The sequence below is a fragment of the Paramisgurnus dabryanus genome, chromosome 3, assembly GCF_030506205.2.
Source record: "Paramisgurnus dabryanus chromosome 3, PD_genome_1.1, whole genome shotgun sequence".
NCBI lineage: Eukaryota > Metazoa > Chordata > Actinopteri > Cypriniformes > Cobitidae > Paramisgurnus > Paramisgurnus dabryanus.
This window is the reverse complement of record NC_133339.1, coordinates 17,704,288-17,724,822: the sequence shown is the minus strand read 5'-3', so window position 1 is coordinate 17,724,822 and position 20,535 is coordinate 17,704,288. Positions and strand designations below refer to the sequence as shown.

The following is a 20,535-nucleotide window of genomic DNA, read 5'->3' as shown; positions in this document are numbered from 1 at the left end:
AGTGTTGTTTAATAATGCATCAGAAACCAGGAAAAAGATTGAGCCACAATTGAAAAATACATACAAATATATTTATTATCAGTTTTCTTTCCCTGCAAGGTTTCCTATTGGCCTTGTAAGTGACCACAATATATGTATTATTGTTACATACTCATGATTAGTATTGATGAACATACGTCACACGCAAGGCAAAAATGATATATATTGCTCTTTTAAAATAAACAACAGAACAAAAACATGAATTATGTTTCATTGGCTGTTAACGACACGAGCTAGTACTGTAAAACCTGCAGCCATGAAAATGCTATTAACACTGAAGTTGTCCGCAAGCACCAAGCAGGAGTACATTTGCTCGTTTTGAATAAAATAAGTTCTTCCCGAGAATTGAAATGCTACACCATGGCTGTTTACGTAAGGACACATAAAAACTATTACACTATTATTTCACAGCATGTTCTTCTTAGACCACCACGACAGTCTGAATTTCCATTTCATCAGGCGTAGCAATAACGTATTGCTCCTCCTGCTCCATTGTCTCAATGTTCTCAGTCGCTACCATGGTAACTGTGGTATGAGTCTCAGCGTCGCCCTCACTGGAGGAGCCGAGAATGGTGCCGTCGCTAATGGCGTTCGCGAGCGTCATCGCCATCTGTTCGGTCAAACTCTCGGGCGTGGCGATGGTGATCGTGTCTCCGCAGTCTGAGATGCCCGGGGTCTCGTCTGCGGTCAAGTTTTGAACGATGATCTGGTGGCTTCCGTGTGATTGGCTGACGAGCTGTTGCACCACCTTCATGATGTTGCTGTCCAACTGCGGCCACAGACACATGCATCGAATCAATTTCGAAAATATTTGGCGAACGTAAACGAAACGATCATGCCTTAATCTTAGCAAAGAGAAAAAAATACCTGCTGCTGATTGTCTTGAATTATTGTTACACCCTCCCCGTGACCTCCTTCCTCAGCTGATGACTGCGAAGATAAACCAAAAAACAATATTTTAACAAGAACACACACGCAACACAATCTAGTGAATTACTACTAGATTACGATACCCCAATAATGTATTCCTGAGTGTCGGCCACTACTGAGGAGAACTCCACCAGGACACCGTGAGGGTCATCTGATACGATGTTGGAGCAGACATCTTCAGTGGTCACCTCCTGCTCCTCCGAGCTTCCTTTTTGTTCAGACTCCTTCTGCCCCATAGCGAAACAACCTCCTAAACACACATGCATTAAAACACAACCATGAAAAGATGCTACATTCATAGCATAACATAGACATGATGGTTTTAACATTGTACAGATCGCACACCTTTAGCTCGCATGTGTCGGTTCAGAGTGCCGTGTTCTGCGAAGCCCCGCCCACAGTTCAAACACTTAAAGGGTTTTTCTCCCGTATGATGCCGTATATGACGAACCAAAGCGCTTTTTTCCCGAAAGCCACGGAGACAGTGCTGGCACTCGTAAGGTTTTTCGTCCGCGTGGGTACGGTGGTGCACCTGCAGAGCATTCTGGAGCACAACAGATATGATATAATAACGCATCACTTGAAAAGATTATTGTTACTTAAGATACAGAGGCTCGTTTGTATCTCACCTTGGTCTTGTACCTCTTATTACAGAAGCTACAGGGGTACGGCCTCTCTTCAGAATGAGCTCTCATGTGTTCTCGCACGTGCCCGATGGCTTTGAACAGTTTTCCACACTCTCCGCACTTATATCGCCTCTCGTTGACGTGCGTCTCCATGTGTTTCTTTAACAAGTAGCCCGTCACGAAATCCTTCTGACATATTATGCACTTGAATGGCTTGTATCCTGAAGCAGAATAAGCACAATATAAAAGTCCATTTTTGTGATTCATAGTTTTCTAAATATAACTGATATCTTTAATATTGACTGAGGATGATTGAAATTAATAATTAAAACTAAACATTGATGCTCCTGATCTCATCATTAAATTATGAGACTTGATGTCACCTATGCGCTTAAAAAAAATGGATTTAAATTTAAAAAAGGATTTAAAAAAGCTTACCGACGTGCCCTCTGACATGAACCTTCAGGTAGGACATTGTCTTGAACATGCGCTCACATTGGGGGCATTTGTAAAGTTTAGATTTAGAGGCCTGTTCTTCCTTCAAAGAAGCATCCTATGACAGATAAAACATTGCAACCATCTTATTCTACAAACCGAATAAAGAGAACGAACTACCATCTGTGCAATTATACGCCCAAAGCCTCACCTGCGCCTCCTCGGTCTCCACACACTCTTCTGTCACCTGGATCTCAGTAAGCCTGGTTTCAGCCTCAGGACCCTGCAGGATGGCTTTAGGTGACCGTGCCTCTGCCTCCTCGGCTGCCTCCGTGGCCTGAGTCTCCAGCGCGATGCCAGAGTTGATAATGGCCTGGCAGATTAAATTGTCGGCTTCAACCACTGTTGCAGTCTGAGGCTGGGACAAAACCTGTTCAGGACAGAAGAACTACAGAAGTAGTGTGCAATACAGGATTATATAAGTGTGAAAAAAATTATTTTAAGTATCAAGTTAAATGTCTTAAGTCTCTGACCTGTTGAACTTGTCCGGTCTCATCCACAACTTGAATCTGAATGATCTCATGACCAGCTTCAACCACACTCACTACAGGAAGCTCTTCTTTCACGGGATCAGGAGGTGATGGGTCAACTTCACAGTGAAAAAAAGTTCAATGACGAGAGACATGAGCTAAACATTCACAACCAATGAATTATCCAATATACAAACTCAATTCTAAATGTGTAACTGGTAAACTTTTATGAGGCACAGTGCATTCCTTAAACTAATCGGATAGCCTTTCAATGTTCCTGAGACATGAATTACCTTTCCGAACTCCGTCTTTGCCCACAAGTATCTCTTTACACTGACTGTATCGAATCTTTTCAGTGCAAGGCACCAAAGACTTCAGATGTCTCGTCAGGGCTCCGGACTCTCGGAACGCCAACCCGCACTGACTGCACCGATATGGACGCTCATCTGCCACAGGAAATGACATCATGATTCTTTAAATGACAAAGGGATGTTCAATATCCAATCCACTATCCAAAAAGCGCAATTTAAAAAAAACTTAAAATTATGTCTAGAGCTGCCTAAGTTTGCAGAATAAAAATTTTTGTTTACATAATAAATGTAAGAAATACTTGCATGTGTATAAACATTTGTATATTTACATATAATTTATATCATAAATAAATATTATTATATAAATATATTTTTCCCATAAAAATATACATACATGTGTTTGTATTTATATATACATAATATTTGTTGATGTAATTTGTATAATAATTATGTAAACAAAAACTTTTATTCTGCAGACTGTATGAGTTTCTTTATTCTGTTAAAAAAATGATAGGAAACACACAGTTGTCTTCCATAGTTGGAAAAGCAAATACTATGGAAGTCAATGGGTACTGTCAACTGTGTGATTGATTACCATCATTTTAAAAGACTAAAGAAACTCATACAGGTTTGTAACAACATAAGGATGACATTATTTTCATTTTTGGGTAAACTTTCCCTTAAAGCACCACTGTACAGCTTACCTGTGTGTCTGCGTTTGTGTCGGATCAACGATCCCTTAGTCCTAAACGAAGTCCCACACACTTCACAGAAGAAATCCTTATTATCGTTATGTGTAAACATGTGAGTTCTCAAAATATTTGTCTAAGGGGAAAAAAAAGGATTTTAAGAGTGAACTTATCATTTAGATAACACATCCTTATTCCAAAATAAACATACAATAAGCTGCATGCCTATTATGCTGTATGACCTTTAACAGTTATTCTATTAGATTTAAACGGTATAGATAAAAACATTTCATTTTGTACCGTTTTAAATGTTTTATCACACATGGAACACATGTATCGTCCTTCTTCATTCAACTTCAATTTAGCAGGACTGGAGCTATTATCCTTTCTTGCCGAGCGACCTTTTTTTCTTCCATTATTATCCCCTCCAACTAAAGGAACAAAGACATTATTACTAACATCATTGCTATATTACATTCGAAACAAACTAACTCCATTGTAATACAAGTTTGAAGACCACAGCTGGGTCATGTGGGAATATTCTTGAATATGAAAATATCGGTACCTGTGTTGGTCAATGCTTCATCAGACGAGCACCCATTTTCACTTGTCTTCACCTCAGAGGCAGCACCTCCATCAGGGTCAACATTTGCCTGATGTAAATAAAAAAAGATGGATGAGCAGTGACATTTACGATGACTTATGGCTTAATAATGGTTTCTGCTTTTAACGTAGAGATAAATTGTAGTGTATGGTGAAGGCAAAGTAGCTAAAGACCTTGTGAAATGACTCAATGAGCATAGTGTTGCATTTTTTAGACATATGGGCAAAAATCATATGTATGCTCTAAATATACCCCTTCATGGAGAGGTCAGCAGCACATTAAACCTTATGTTAGATAGACATCATCCATGTAGAAAACATAAATCTGCAAAATGAACAATAAAGGCTAAAGCATGGTCCATTTTTACGGGTACGCAAGGCGGCTACACATTAGGGTTGCAAAATTCATTAAAAAATTTTTCATCGGGATTACAATTACGGTTAAAACAATTACATAATAACCAGGGATGCTCCGATCAGGATTTTTGCAGCCGATAATGAGTACAGATTTGTCATCTTTGTGATCAGCCGATCTTTGTTTTAATAGAGAATCAAATAAATAAGCACAACAAATGTTTCTTCTGCAAAGAGAAGTTTAATATGCCTTTAAAAAGGCTTATGTCTGTTAAAAATAATGAAAACTTACGTTAACAATCGTTAGGATTGGTGTGGTTGAATTAGACATGCAAGCATTTGGGTGGGAAGTTTGATACCGTAGTTCCGCCTCTAGCTTTACGGACGATTCCTTCTGCGCATGCCTCCAAACTGACGTTTTTACGTAACATGGCAGCATCCATGGTCGGACATTTTTGGCTTCAATTCATTACAATAGAAGGAAGCAATGTTGCGTCGTCCATCTTTTTTACAGTCTATGGTACCGATCGAGTCATTTAATGCCTTTATCGGATGATACCGATCTGTGCCGATCGATTGGAGCATCCCTAATAATTGCCAAAATTATCAATTACAGCTGTCAATCTGTGCTCATTTCTCTGTGTTTGCCAGTATGTTTTAAACTTGACAAGTTGAAGTGTCCTTTAGCCATTCGTTTACTAATAAAATAACTCCTATAATAATTTTTTATTAACATTATATTATTTAGGTTTGGATGTTTAGATTTACCAAGTAGCTGCTTCACAGAAAGTTATAAAACTTCATTGTAAAATCTATTAATCGACATTTATAATAGCAAGCAATTACAATATTAAGGTGAATGATCGGCAATTATGCTTTGCAAGACCGTGCACATAAAAAAACAGACTATACGCCAGGCTTAAAAATAACATATCTGTGGTGTTGTCGTGATACAAAAATGGGTGTTCTTGTAGCTCCTTTAATGGAGCACTGCATAAGCAAATGTTGTAGGTTTGATTCTCACACATGCCGATAAAATGTACATTGAATGTACTGTAAGTTGCTTCGGATAAAGGCATCTGCCAGATGTCATGTAAATTTTATGTAAATCTAAAAACCTGTTGGTCTTTCTCGGGACGCCTACAGCTTCTGCTGAGTTTGTGTTGTATAAAAACATCAAGAGCGGAAAACTCCTCCAGACATCTCCCACATTTATGAATATCCTCATCTGCGAAAACAGAAACATCTGAGCTATAAATGCAAACAATATGAGCATATTTTATGTGTGACATTGTATGTAAAATCCAGCCTGAAGTCTCATAACGGCATTTTGGAGCATTAAAGTTTGGTTTAACATTGATTTCAATAGTTTACATGACCTTACTCAGTCAATATTAAAGATTAAGGTTATTTTTTGCATGCTTTTGGATCATTAGACTGTCAAATAGTATGAATATTAAACGTTTCCCAGGTTGGTTAAACATTTATGTATCCCTGTAGCTCAATTGGTAGAGCATTACGTCAGCAACGCAAATGTACGGAAACACACATATTGATTAAAGAAATGTATAGCCTTAATGCCCTGTAAGTAATTTTGGATAAAACCGTCTTCCAAATGTATATACATACAAGTACTTCTCTCAATAACTGTCATATTTACATTAATAATGTAACATAAATTTGGTATTAGTATGACCCATCTCAATTCTCATTGTTACATTAACTCAAGTGGCACAACTTGCCTTATATGACATGCGTAAATATTGCTTATATGTCACGTTATACATGCCATAGAAAACACTAATGAAAGCAAATCAGCACAGAAGTAAGCATTTAGTGTAAACATCACTAGAGTTGAATGCAGCACATATCTATGCTAGGTAACATTAGCACACTAAACCCTCTTCTAATATAGCATAACAGCTAATGCAGTCCGCGTCAACGTGCCCGAAAATGCTAAAGTCAGGCCCGCGTATGTAATCGCGACTTTATTGTGTGATTTTGCCCCATCGCACCGATTTTACCTTCATCTCCGAGCGTGGCTTGTATGGTGATGATGTTGCTAGGCTCCGTTTGGTCGGTAACTGTTGCTGCCGTATTATTATTTTCTTCAGTCATGTCGTTCCTCCGTCTCTGTCGCAACGCTTCAACAGGGAAAACATGGCGGATTTACGACCTCGTAGTCATAACAACAAAGGGCGGGGCCACAGAGCTGTAGAATGTGTTCGACTTCATGCGGCGCTGCGCAGACCGATGGGAATATGGCAACAAAGTACCGCGAGAGCAGTTGGAAAGTAGAGCTTTTGGATCGTTATCGCGGAACTTTGATACAGAACGATAACCGGTCTGCGCAGCTCGTCAGGAAGTTGAAAATGCCTAAAAGCGCGCTTATACTGTTGAAATGAAAACGCTATAAAAGCAATGAATCGTAAAAATGGCATATTTGGAAGTGTTTACAGTTAAAAGTTACATTTTTGTTTTAAAATACAGGTTTATCTGAGATTGAGAGAGAAGTGTAGTCGATGGGATTATCTATTTTACTTTTTTTTATAATAACACTATATTTAAAGGAAAACACCACTGCTTTTTAATATTTTACTATCTTCTAACCTCAACTTAGACAAATTATTAAATTAATATTAAACCTATCTTTTTCAATGTGTGCACTTTGTACAGTGCATTGTGAATGTGTTAGCATTTAGCCTAGCCCCATTCATTCCTTAGGATCCAAACAGGGATGAATTTAGAAGCCATCAAACACTTCTATGTTTTCCCTATTTAAAGACTGTTACATGAAAAGTTACACGAGTAAGTATGGTGGCACAAAATAAAAGATTTTTTAAGTCAATAAAACATGAGAGGTCATAGTGTTTGGTGGCTTCTAAATTTATCCCTGTTTGGATCCTAAGGAATGAATGGGGCTATGCTAAATGCTAACATATTCACGACACGCTGTACAAAGATTAAGTGCATGCATTAAAAAAAATATAGGTATGTATTAATTAGTCTAAGTTGAGGTAAGAACATAGTAAAATATTTTTTTTCTTTAACCCTTGTGCCTTGTTCCAATTCACTACCCTTTCGTGTTGTTAGCGGCCAAAAAAGGCCACTAAATTAAACGGCTGTAAAAATGTATCAGATTAATATTTTTTTCAAATTTTTTTGCATAAATCTGTTAATCAACCTCAGAACTGATCAAAACTACCAAATGTTTCCAAAAATTTCATGATTTTAACTCTTTAATTGCCAAGCTCATAAGTGATGCCACTGATTTGAGAAAAAAAAAACACAAAATCACTGATTTTCAATATAAAAAGTGATTGTGGACTGAATTTTTTTTCACCCTTTTCACAGTCTTGGGCATGCCAAAAATTGGTAAAAACATTGGCTTTGATGCATTTTTAGTTTTTGTGCAGCATCAGATTAAATTTTTTTCTCCCTCATTTATTGTTTGTGGCCATTTTTTCCCCATTGACTTCCATTATAACAACATTTTTTGATTGCAGAGCCATGACACCTTATTACCATGCATTTTTGATTCTTTGTGGTTTTAGTTTTTGCAAAGAGGTAAAATTTGTCATTTTTACTGTTGATCACCATGTGGCACCATTAACCCTTTAGTAGCCTGTGCAAAAAAAAGAGCTTGAATTCTGGATTGTACATTGAGTTATATGGACTATAACAGCATATTAGAGAGAGAGAGAGAGAGAGAGAGAGAGAGAGAGAGAGAGAGAGAGAGAGAGAGAGAGTGTGTGTGTGTGTGTGTGTGTGTGTGTGTGTGTGTGCGTGCGTGCGTGCTTGCATGTGTGTGCGTCTGTGTGGAAAAATCTGTAAAAAATCTTCTCTTCATCAGATTTATTAACAACATTTATTATGAACCAAAATGCAAAAACAACTTCAAATAAACTGAACAATGAAGCAAGAGTAGAGGATGGATGGAGAACTAAACAATCAAACTAATTTTTTGGTGTGTATATGTGTACGTGTGTGTGTTCAGTCTTTTTAGCAGGACTTGCAGCATATTACTTGGTGCTCTCTGCAAGTGTGTCTACCACAACGGATACAAATGCTGACTGTTCTTTTTTTGGTTCTGTACACCACTTGCATGTTCCCCTCTTCACTCCTGAGCTGCTGGTGCCTGCTGGTGTCTGTGGATTTGTGTCTAGAGGGACAGCTACAGGAGACTAAATCCCTCTCACCAGTGCAGCACTAACTGGTGCGCGAGGGAGGTGCTCTCTCCTCAATACTAACACTAACCCTACACACACACACACACACACACACTCGTACACACACACTCGTACACACACACTCGTACACACACAATGGTTTTATAGTCCATATAACTCAATGTACAGACCAGAATTTATGCTCTGTTTTTTTGCACAGGCTACTAAAGGGTTAATGGTGCCACATGGTGATCAACAGTAAAAATGACAAATTTTACCTCTTTGCAAAAGGAAAAGGCACAAAGAATCAAGAATGCATGGTAATAAGGTGTCATGGCTCAGCAATCAAAAAATGTTGTTATAATGGAAGTCAATGGGGAAAAAATGGCCACAAACAATAAATGAGGGAGAAAAAAATTTAATCTGATGCTGCACAAAAACTAAAAATGCATCAAAGCCAATGTTTTTACCAATCTTTGGCATGCCCAAGACTGTAAAAAAGGTAAAAGAAAATCCAGTCCACAGTCACGTTTTATATTGAAAATCTGTCATTTTGTGTGTTTTTTTTCCCCAAATCAGTGACACTACTTATAAACTTGGCAATGAAAGAGTTAAAATCATGGAATTTTTGCAAACATTTGGTAGTTTTGATCAGTACTGAGGTTGATTAACAGATTTATGCAAAAAAAAATGAAAAAAATTTCATCCGATAAATTTTTACAGCAGTTTAATTTAGTGGCCTTTTTTGGCCGCTAACAACACGTAAGGGTAGTAAATTTGCCCACGGTATATTGTTAAGTTTTTGAAAAATTTCAAAGCATTTTCTTAAAATATGTGTAAATATAAGATTTGTCACCAAAAATCATTCCATTTGCTGAAACACAGAGAAAGTTGTGGCCAAATTAAGACAAAAAAATTGCAAAAATGGCCAAAAATGGCCCCAACAACACATAAGGGTTAAGCAGTGGTGTCATCAGTATTTAAAAGTAAAATAAAATAAAAACGTAAAATGTTCCTAAGTTTCTATTTTACTGGATACAGCATAAGCGACTTTTAAATAGGCATGATCAATTCTGCACTTCAATATACAGAAATTATATATCATAGACATTTTTACATCTGAAATATAAGCAATTAACAGTCTAGATATACAGTCTAGTATGAAAGATGTTTTATAATATAAAATACCACAACATATTTTTTATTGTTTTATTCCCCTTAAAAAAACATAGTAAATACAGCATACAATATTGTTGAATGTTGAATATCTTAAAGGGATAGTTTACCCAAAAGCAAAATTCTGTCATCATTTACTTACCCTAATGTTGTTACAAACCTGTATACATTTCTTTGTTCTGATGAACACAAAGGAAGATATTTTGAGAAATGTTTCTAACCAAACCATTCGTGGACCCCATTTACTTTTATAGTATTCTTTTTTCCTACTATGGAAGTGAATGGAGTCCACTAATGGTTTGGTTACAAACATTCTTCAAAATATCTTCCTCTGTGTTCATCAGAACAAAGAAATTTATGCGGGTTTTTATCAACATAAGAGTGAGTAAATGATGACAGAATTTTCATTTTTGGGTGAACTATCCCTTTAATGTTGCAATGAAGACTGTAAATCTGAGTTCGCTTGACCAAGTGTGCAAAAGGCTGGCAACCAGATTGCATAAGTTGCATAAACACAGCCACAACTGTGTCATAAGAACTGTCTCTGCATCCGAAATTGCATTCTGTGTTTTTCCTGTACTATGTAAGTCAATGTGCAGCATCAACTGTGTAGCTACCATTTCAATTGTTGGGTGAACTATCCCTTTAAAGTTATAACCTGTCGTGAAGATAAAAATAGATAAGCAACTTGTTAGACTGGTCTAAGCAGTTTATGCACCAGGTGTCAGCTTTAATTATTGTGTAAAAAATGTTTATGAATTTAATATAACAACTGTAAGAGTGTTTCATGCCCATACCAGTGCAACTGTATACCGTAAATAATTTACATCATTATTTAGTTTAAATAAAGGCAAACATACGTAAGGATGCACAGTGTGAAGATGCCACCTGAGTAGATTTTTGTTTTTATATTATATGATTTTTTCTGTGTTTCTGACAGTGACATCATTTCGAGCGATGCCTCCAGTAAATAAGGTGAGATATTCCTCTAATGTCAGTGGGAGTTGCATTCTGTCTGAAATGTCTGTTTTCATCTCATTTTCGCAGGCTCGGCCTTTGCCTGTCCGTTAAGTTTAATAATTCGCTCTACGTCAACCACCATTTGGTGAAGTTTTTCTATGTGTTCGTTGACATTCTCTTCCATCCATTCCTCTAAAGTGTCCGGGAAAAATATGTCCTCCATGCTTCGCCGGAAAGTCAGCAAAAATGTGTCCCATTCATCCAGGGATCTGAAGAGAAAAAAGCCAGAACAGCATAATGTATATTTTCAGTTTATTATGTGGCAGACAATTGTAAGACTTTTGCCAGACCCTGACCAAAAGCTGCCCCTCCCCAAAGAACAAAGGGAACATCTCTCCGTCATTGGGGCAAAGGGTGGTTTTGGTTTACACAATCAATTATTAAACTCAAATTTGTGGCTTGACTAACAAGACCTGAATTTCTTGTTTATCTTGAGTTTTGTGACCGGTTGGGGGTTAAATCACTTTAAAGCAATTAATGAATATTTAGAGACCATCATTTGTGAACTGGTTTGACTGACTCTTAAAAGCTTTACTCTAAAAACAAACAATTTCTAGTCAATTAAATTGTTTAGAGCAGAGCATAAAATTTTACAGCAAAATTTCAAACTATATGAACTACTGTGTGAACTTTGTGTAATTGGCAAAATGTTTAAGAAAAAATACACTTAAAAAACCCATATCTTTACAAATAACATAAAAACAATCTTACATTTTTAGTGAATTTTTGAAAAATCCTAGATTTCGAGGGTTTCCAAAGTTGCGTTTGCGATGATAAGGACTAAATGAGCCTCTGATGTGGCTGCAAAAAAACAGACAAAACATAAGCACATGCAATACAATTTCATAACAAAGACATCAGTAGAGTTTAAGCAGAATAAATGCCACTCTGTACTCTGTGTAAACACTCTGTGAATCACTCACTAGTCTTTCAAAAGCTTTTCAATCGAACTGGCAAGACTGCTGCTGATCTTCTTTACCATTTCATAAATTTTTGCACCAGGAAAGGTTGGACCCTTACTGCAGAAAAATCACAGAACAGAAAAAAATATTTAATCATTCTAAAGATGAAATTATGTAACATTTATGTTACATTTTATTCCACATTAACACATCAGTGCACACAATTAATCATTACCCCCCATTCAGACAGCCAGCGACCAGCAGTAGCAGAGCGATGCAATCTCATTCATTTCAATGGAAACCGGGCGACTTCCGGCGGTACGAGCGAAATTGACCGTTGGCGACCGTATGGGCGTGTCCAGCGACGCGAGAAAGTTAAGAAAAGTTTAACTTTATGCAAATGTCGAGCGAATTTCGGGAGCGACTACCAATGAGAACGAAGCAGTGGAGTTATCCTTCTCTCGTCAGTTATTGGCGTGGATGGTACTCATTTGTGTATGACAAGCAGATTTAGAAACGCCTCATTGAAAGAGACGGGCGACACACAGCGATAACATTGCTGGCTGTCTGAATGCGGCGTTAGTCTCAGGCTATATTAATTGTATAGGGGCGGTTTCCTAGACAGGGTTTAGATTAATCCAAGACTAGGCCTTAGTTATATTTTGACATTTAAGTAGTTTTTAAATAAATAAAAAAACAAAGTTTTTTTTAAATGTATAGCTCAAACATGCATTTTTATTCGGGATTAGAATACCAGTAAGCCCTGTCCAGGAAACCGTTCCTTAGTCCTTTAACATATTTAAGTACAAAGTTAAAACGATCTTCAAATATTGCTTTTTATAGTGATTTCTCTGGGTTTTACTTTTTCCAAATTCGACTTATTTAAGTTATAGGTAAATGTTTAAGATTTTTACTATTTAAATGATCAGTTTTTTTGTAAACATTGCTTGTGTTCATTTTGGGTGAAGTATCCCTTTAAAGTCACAATGAAATTAAATTTAAATGAAAAATTTTGGTACTTTTTTTTACAAATGACTTGTCTGTGTGCTTCATTATTTTTTTTTAATCATGTGTGTGTGCCCTCATAATCTTAATTTAAAAAACACAAATCTACTCCCCTCCTCGAAACTCTCTCTTTACATTTCTCTTTATTTCTGGTCATATGGTATGGCAGGTGGGCGGGGTCCGGAAAAGGATCGCAGCGATTAGCATATTGCAACATGACCCAACTTCAAATGATCCAATCAATTCTCAATGGACGAATTTAAAGTCGCCATGAAACGGAAGTAGCGATTGCCTTATTTTCCCCGTGGTGACGTATATGCGAATGAAACTGCTTTTGAGATGAAATAAGGCAGGGCTGGATTTGAATTTGTCCATCGAGATCTGATTGGATCGTTTGAAGTTGGGTCGTGTTGCTAATTGCTAATCGCTGCGATCTTCTCCCGGACCCCGCCCATCTGCCGTACTTATGACCGGAAGTGAAGAGAGATCGTTTTGAGGAGGGGAGGAGATTTGCATTTTTGATTAAAGATTATGAGCACACACAATTTTTTTTTAAATAATGAAGCTCAAAGATAAGTCATTTGTTAATAATACCACAATATTAAAAAAATATATATAGTTTTTCATTTCAATTTCATTGCGACTTAAAGTCGAGCCCTACCTCCCTGATCTCTGCTTCAGTCCAGTTTGCCAACATTTCTCGTTGTGAATGTCAATCTGCTTTTAAATCCCTGTGTCAAAGAGCTGAACCAAAACTTCTTTTTGCGATGACACTCGCGTCCTCACTATGGCACGCCCCTTACGGCACTGTTTCTGCCTCTTTTTCAAACAGAATGCTTTACGTGAATGTAACACGGTAATGTTACTAGGTCCTCTTAACGGGACCGATCCCATAACATTTTACGAGACGCGTTTGTGTTCATATAGAAGCCAATTTTATGGAAATTTTCTGAGATCAAAGTGATGTGTGCATGGGGTTCATTTGATTCTACAACTGATACTGTTTACATATATTGCATTAACCACAAAGGAAGCTGGCAATCATACCATTCGTTTTTGCTCAGCTCAACTTCACAGCCCAGCATTTGCTGCACCTCCTTCTGTGCCGCCTCATTAAATGCACCTAAACACCATCAAACATCATTGTTTACCATATGTGACCTTTACCATCTTGACCCAGAAACACGTTTTGAGTGCAGTAAAGGTAAAGAAAAGATTTGTATATGAATAGCTCAGATGCTAAAGCCGCTAAATGCCACTCTGTCAAAAATGAGAATGATACTGACCAAATGGTCTCGGCATGTATTTTACATTCATCAAATACTTTCTCTTCAAAAATGCTTAATCTCGTCCTAAGGTTATTAAGGCATAATCCCTTAAAGGGAACATTTAATGAATGTTCAAGACTTTTTTAAGATGTAAAATAATTATTTTGTGTCCCCAGAGTATGTTTGTGAAGTTTTATCTCAAAATACCAAATAGATAATTTATTAAAGCATGTTAAAATTGTCACTTTGTAGGTGTGAGCAAAAATGTGCCATTTTTGGGTGTGTCCTTTAAAATGCAAATGAGCTGATCTCTGTACTAAATGCAGTTCCTGCGCAGAAAAATCTCTCACTTAATGAACCCTACAATTATTAGTGAGCTTTGATCAGTGATCAGAATTTACCGTTATAGTAAATGAAAAATAAAAACAAAATTAAGTCAGAATCAAGCAAGGTGCAGAAAGCAGAACATGTGTGCAAATGTCAAAATGCGCAGAGGAATAAAACACAAGCCACAATTAGTTAAATCAGATAACCCAAAGTAATCTAAAATTAATTAAAACAAAGAAATGATTAAAATAACAAAATTATAGCTAGAATTGGCAACTTCGCAGTGGTTTATTAACCTGGAAACTTATATGGACATGTTGCCCTGTCACAGGAGATGTTGGATTTATTCAGGCACATTAAAAATATGTATTGAAAGCTCCTTTTCCACATATTATTTGGGGTACCATTATCATAATGCTTACAAAAAAAGCTCATAAAAGCTGTTATATGTAAAATCAGATAATGTGCACCTTTATACAACCAAAATTGAAGATCCTCATTTTATAACATATCCGCTTTTTGAACAAAGTCTGAAGATTATTAGATTTTAAAATTTGAGCTGCGAAAGTTTTTTACCTGGTTAAAGGAGATTTACCAAATATTTTAGGATATTAAGCCTTTTACCTTTATTCAGAAAAAATAATGAAAAGTGACTGTAGACGTTTTTAGGTGCGGAGAGTTTTGGCAAAAAAGCACATGCACTTAGAGGGTTTTGCAGCGAAATACATTCACATTTGTTAAATACCAATGAAATGACTAAAGCGGCATATGTGAAAATAAGACATGTTAATTACTGACTAATAACCTTTTTATTGCCATTAATGTGAAATCACTGAACCTAAACATAAGAGCTTGACAAAAAATGCTTATAAAGACATGTCAGATTAACTTTTTTCAGTTCAGGTTTTGCATCCGAACTCCTCATATACATACATATATATATATATATACTCAAAATATGTTTCTGGGTCAATGTCATTTAAAGTTATAGAGCAGGTGCCATAACAATAGATACTGCAAACCATAAAATCTGATACATTTAAGTAGTATTATAACATACTTACACCTTACAGAGTTAAAATATTTCTGGATACTCACCGTGTTTCAGTGCCTGAAGACAAACAGCGAGAGATGGTATGCCAACTGGCAACAGTTCACACAAAACAGTGTGATGCTCGTACCTTAAACAGAAATCATCTTATAAACAACTGCAAGTTTTGACTGAATGTTTGATCAGTATATCGCTTACCTCTGCCAGCCGGTCAACGCAATGCCCTGGAAATGCAAAGACTTATGCTCTGCCATTGATTCAATGACGTTTTGCCACTTTAGATGATTTTGTAAATGATGATCTATCGGAGTCATAATCTGATCAACCCCAGAAGCTCCTTTAAATGCGCTAGCAAACCACACAGTCTGAAATTCAGCTAGCTCATATTTAAAGATAAGGTTACCTACAAAAGCGTAGACATAATAAAGATAATTAATAAGATGGCATATTAGAATCATATACATTACAGCATTATTTTTTAAATGCTTAAAATAAGTTTGTAGGCCAATATACAGTAAGTAGTGCATACAATGCAGTGTTGTAAAGGAATGTATTTTATGTATTTGTAATACTGGTTTAAACATTTATCCAGATGATTAAATGTAACTACATGTACAGGTCAAAATATAAAAGGAAACAGAACCTTACCTATTTCACGCACGTCCATTTTTGGATCATAGTTCCAAATCATGGGGGAAGCAAGGTTGTGTAAGTCTGACTCTAAAAAGAAAACACCTTGCTGAACATGTTTTTTTTTAATCAAATTGACATCAAGCTCAAGACAGGAAAGTCATGCTTTTGTATGGGAACAACACAAGGTATTTAAAATTCCGGTTTGCATAATTTAACCATTACCACAAACAGCATGATTTGAATGTAACACACAGTTACGTGTTTGAAGCTCTGACTGTTGTGCACTACTAAATAATAATACTATATTTGCAATAGCAGGCTGATTTCTAAGACTGACACCTGCTATTTGACCAATGCCACCCAAAACATCCATTTAAAGGCTTACAGGCTATCCCATCATACCTTTTATAGATTCAGGGCTGAGTTTCCTAAACATGTCATCCCACAAGATAAGCCTGATTCCTGGTTGCTGTGCCACCATGAAACGCCCCACTGCGGTCACGTGATTGAGAAACAGCTTCCCCTTGTCTCCATGATTGACTTCCAACCAGCGTTTCGAGTCCTCGCTGTCACCCAGGCCACGTACCTAAACGCATCACAAGCAATACATCTTACATTTGTCCACTTTCCCCATTAATGAAAATTTGTCATTTGTGCCATGCCCCAATTATTATATTTACCATCTAAAACACAACAAAACAGTCTATTTGTCTTATGTGCTATAAGATCTTAGTGATGCATTTAATGCCAGACCTCATTGGTTCTCAGGTGTCATGTGAATGATTGTGTTGCGACAATATCCCTTAAAGAGATAGTTCACCCGAAAAAGTAAATTCTGTCATCATTTACTCACACTCATGTTGTTCTAAACCTGTATGAGTTTCTGTATATTTTATACACAAAAGATATTTTGATAAATGATGGCAAGCGAGGAGTTAACGGTACCTAATAACTTCCATAGTAATTGTTTTTCGTACTATAGAAAGTCAATGGGTGTGGTTACTATCATTCATCCAAATGTCTTCTTTTGTGTTCAACAGAATAAAGAAACTCATACAGGTTTAAAACAACATGAGGGCGAGTGAATTTTCATTTTTGGGGGAACTATCCCTATAAAGGAAAACAACACATTTTTTTAAATGTTTTACTATGTTCTTACCTCAACTTAGACAAATGAATACATACATATTTTTTTCAATGCATGCACTTTATCTTTGTACAGCTTGTCGTGAATCTGTTAGCATTTAGCCTAGCCCCATTCATTCCTTAGGATCCAAACAGGCATGAATTAAGAAGCCACCAAAGACTGTTACATGAGTATTTACACGAGTAAGTAGTATGGTGGCACAAAATAAAATGAGGCGATTTTTTAAACGGATAAAAAATTAGAACTATATTATATGGCGGAAGAGCACTTAGTTTGCAGCACTTCGACCTCGGGCGCAGTAATATTGACAGAAGTTTGAGCGAGAAGGAGAGTAGTCAGGAGTGATGATGTTAAAGCAACACCAAAAAGTTTTTTTTACCTTAAAATAACGTTTCCAAGTTTCAGTCATTCATCCACTCGAAACAGGGTGAACGGCACTTTCACATTCGCTTTGCAGCCATCTATCGGCCAAAACCGCACTAAAGAAGTTTCCAACCGTCGGGTCGCGGTCCTGTAGTTCGAGTGAAAACTAGAGAGAAAAACTTACTTTACGGCAGACCTACAATCCAATCAGAGCCAGCTTTGCTGCAATATGGCTCTTCCGCACCACGTTTTACTTTGTGCCACTTTTGTGTCTTTAAATAGGGAAAACATGGAAGTGTTTGGTGGCTTCTAAATTCATTCCTGTTTGGATCCTAAGGAATGAATGGGGCTAGGCTAAATGCTAACAAGTTCACAACACACTGTACAAAGATAAAGTGTACACATTGAAAAAAGATATGTATGTATGTATTCGTCTAAGTATGTATAAGTTGAGGAAAGAACATAGTAAAATATTAAAACACTGTGGTGTGTTCCTTTAAGTTAATGCATCTGTATAATTCATGTACTGCACAATGGATCACACAAAAAATAACAACACACTTACTTCATCAGCACCTATGTGAAACCATCGAGCTTCCGGGTGCTTCCGCATAACCTGCGTTAACATTTCTTTTACAAGCTCCAAGCTTCCTGGAGCAAGAGAGTTTAGGCTATTGGGATAGGTTGGCACCTCTCTCAAGTGAAAATACTTCTCGTGTTTTAACACAAACTAAAGAAAAAACAGATAAATGCGGTTGAGTGCTAAAAAAACAAAGCCATGTAAAGTCACACCACGTGCATCATTTGAATATGTTTGTTTCTACATTACTCATGCCTAATCATCACAACTAAGAGGTTAAACTAGATGTGTAGCACAAATCAAAAAAATATTTTGGTAGTTATATACTGAAGCAAATCGTGCGAGAACATGCTTGATATGGGAACTTGCCTCCAAGTGTCCAAAAACCTGCACCAGAGGAATCACTTCTAGCTGATTGCGTTTGGCCAGAGACTTTATTTGCTCTATATCTTCCGCACTTTTCCAGAAACAAAGAAAAGCATTCATATATTTTGCAGTTTGAAAGAAAGAGACACTTTGAAGTGTCACCAAAACAAAAGGGCGGAGGGAATTGACATTGCTATTGTTATTCTTGGATGAACTACCGAGTTACCTGTATGCAAATGTTGATCTAAGAATTTCAAGTTCCCCCTCGTAGGGAAACATGTCCTCATATTCCAGCAATATTCCAGTAGCACCCAGAGATGAGAATAAAGGGAATATCTATAAAAGACCATGCTATTTAAAAACTAAACAAGGAAAAAATGTCATAAACAAGTTTAAATTGCATCATTGTTTGTATAGCTCTGTTCCCACCTCTTCAAAATACTTGACTTTAGGTGCGGCGCCCTTCAGATCCAAATGTACAATCTTTTGTGTTTCTGTAACTTTATAATCTGCAGACCGTATGACTGACGGCAACTCTTCTTCCTTGATTTGGACATGACGGCTTTCTGGGATTGGGTCTATGACGACAGGAGCCTCCTGACTTTCAGGTAATTTCCCCTGAGGAATATGTTGTTGAGCCCAGAATTTCCCACCTTGTATGACTTGGCTGTTTGTTTCATAGCTCTCATTGTATGAGCTATGGACAGAAAGTAAATAATCGACAAGCTTGTTTAAAACAATGAGACTTAATAGGAGTATTGTACGCATGTGTGTAGATGGGGTCTATTGAGAGTTGAAGTCATCCTCACCTGGGGCTGAAGAAAAATTTCACCATGGCAACAACCACCAAGCAGGCGACGATCAATTTCATTAACTTCATATGATTCATGTTTGTATTAGCAAGTGAATGGGACAAACCATAGAAATGAAAGCAAAGTCACCTGCATAAAATAAGATTGACAAAACACAACACAATATGAAAATGGAAACACCTGCTCCACGTACACATTTATGTATTTCGTATAGTACATTGAATGAGTTTAAGACAATTGCAACAAGTTACAACACGAGTGATCGGATTAAAATATATATAGGCTACGGTGATGAATGCATCAATAGTTAATATATTACGTGCATTTAATATATGTTCCCCATTACTGTTTAGCAATAAATTAAAATGTCACGCTTGATTAAATGAATGCATTGTTTAAAAACAGAAAAATACTTACTTTAATAAAGAGCATTAATCCTCCTTAAAAAGTGATTAAAGCATACGATTTAGGCAACACATCTACTTCCGTGTGTTTTTCTTGCTGCAGTAACGTATTTGGTTGGTTGAAAGACACCTGTGACAAGCTCAACCTGTTTGTCTTGACTTTCCTAAAACCTATTTGCATTTATAAATTGCGATGGTTGATGGCGACAGACAAATTTCAGCCCGCAACAGCCCGGCACACGCGTGAACGCGCACGGTCCGGAGAAAGTGCATATGCGCGTCAAGTCGAATCTTTACGGCACGCTACACTCAGTGCTACCGGGTGGCCGTAACACATCTGTTATATGCGCATTTGAAAAAAACAATATTTAGCTGTTTTGAAAATTAAATGCTTATTTTGTTTTTAATGAAGCCAGTATGAAATTTGAGTGACTAAATTAAAAATGTTCATGAATTTCTAAATGTCTATAAACGTATCTAATTTGCTTTTAATAAATTAACAGTCTGTACGTACAGTTAAATGACAATAACCCATCGACTCCAAAAGTTTTTTAAAGAGACTGATAGTCCATATATCCTAGCATTAATTGAAAATGTTTCAAAGGGCATATTGTGCAATGGCAGTAGGGGAATCTGACGTTTTGTGTAAATAAGCTAAAACAGTCAATGTCAGGCACTTGCTTACATTTGATAAGTGACCTATTACAACTTGCAATTAGGCCTACTTTTTTTAGAGTTATGTTTAAAGAAAAATGGCATTAAATGGGACATTTCAAGATTTTTTTAAGATGTAAA

The 20,535-nt window shown here is 36.8% G+C and overlaps 2 protein-coding genes across 3 annotated transcripts; both read right to left on the bottom strand.

Annotated features, from left to right (window-relative positions):
* Positions 1-57: 57 nt before the first annotated feature.
* On the bottom strand, positions 58-6,705 carry e4f1 (E4F transcription factor 1). 2 transcript variants are annotated; one of them, XM_065252936.2, is made up of 14 exons: positions 6,542-6,705; positions 5,636-5,745; positions 4,126-4,213; positions 3,861-3,991; positions 3,576-3,696; positions 2,854-3,006; positions 2,564-2,679; positions 2,242-2,478; positions 2,034-2,148; positions 1,599-1,816; positions 1,315-1,513; positions 1,053-1,219; positions 907-969; positions 58-808 (listed from the first exon to the last, which is right to left on the bottom strand). In XM_065252936.2, the coding sequence occupies exons 1-14, from the start codon at positions 6,633-6,635 to the stop codon at positions 461-463; spliced, it is 2,160 nt and encodes a 719-aa protein (XP_065109008.1). In that variant the 5' UTR covers positions 6,636-6,705; the 3' UTR covers positions 58-460. The 2 variants fall into 2 exon arrangements, with proteins under 2 accessions (XP_065109008.1, XP_065109009.1); XM_065252937.2 differs by having other exon boundaries at positions 2,242-2,460.
* A 4,053-nt stretch (positions 6,706-10,758) lies between these two features.
* LOC135734044 (hexosaminidase D) lies at positions 10,759-20,171 on the bottom strand. The gene is made up of 14 exons (XM_065252942.2): positions 19,754-20,171; positions 19,334-19,465; positions 18,954-19,221; positions 18,751-18,860; positions 18,528-18,615; positions 18,144-18,308; positions 16,471-16,654; positions 16,084-16,155; positions 15,634-15,838; positions 15,483-15,565; positions 13,837-13,912; positions 11,806-11,901; positions 11,594-11,683; positions 10,759-11,091 (listed from the first exon to the last, which is right to left on the bottom strand). Exons 2-14 carry the CDS (start codon positions 19,411-19,413, stop codon positions 10,893-10,895), a joined length of 1,716 nt encoding a protein of 571 aa, XP_065109014.1. The 5' UTR covers positions 19,414-19,465; positions 19,754-20,171; the 3' UTR covers positions 10,759-10,892.
* Positions 20,172-20,535: the final 364 nt, after the last annotated feature.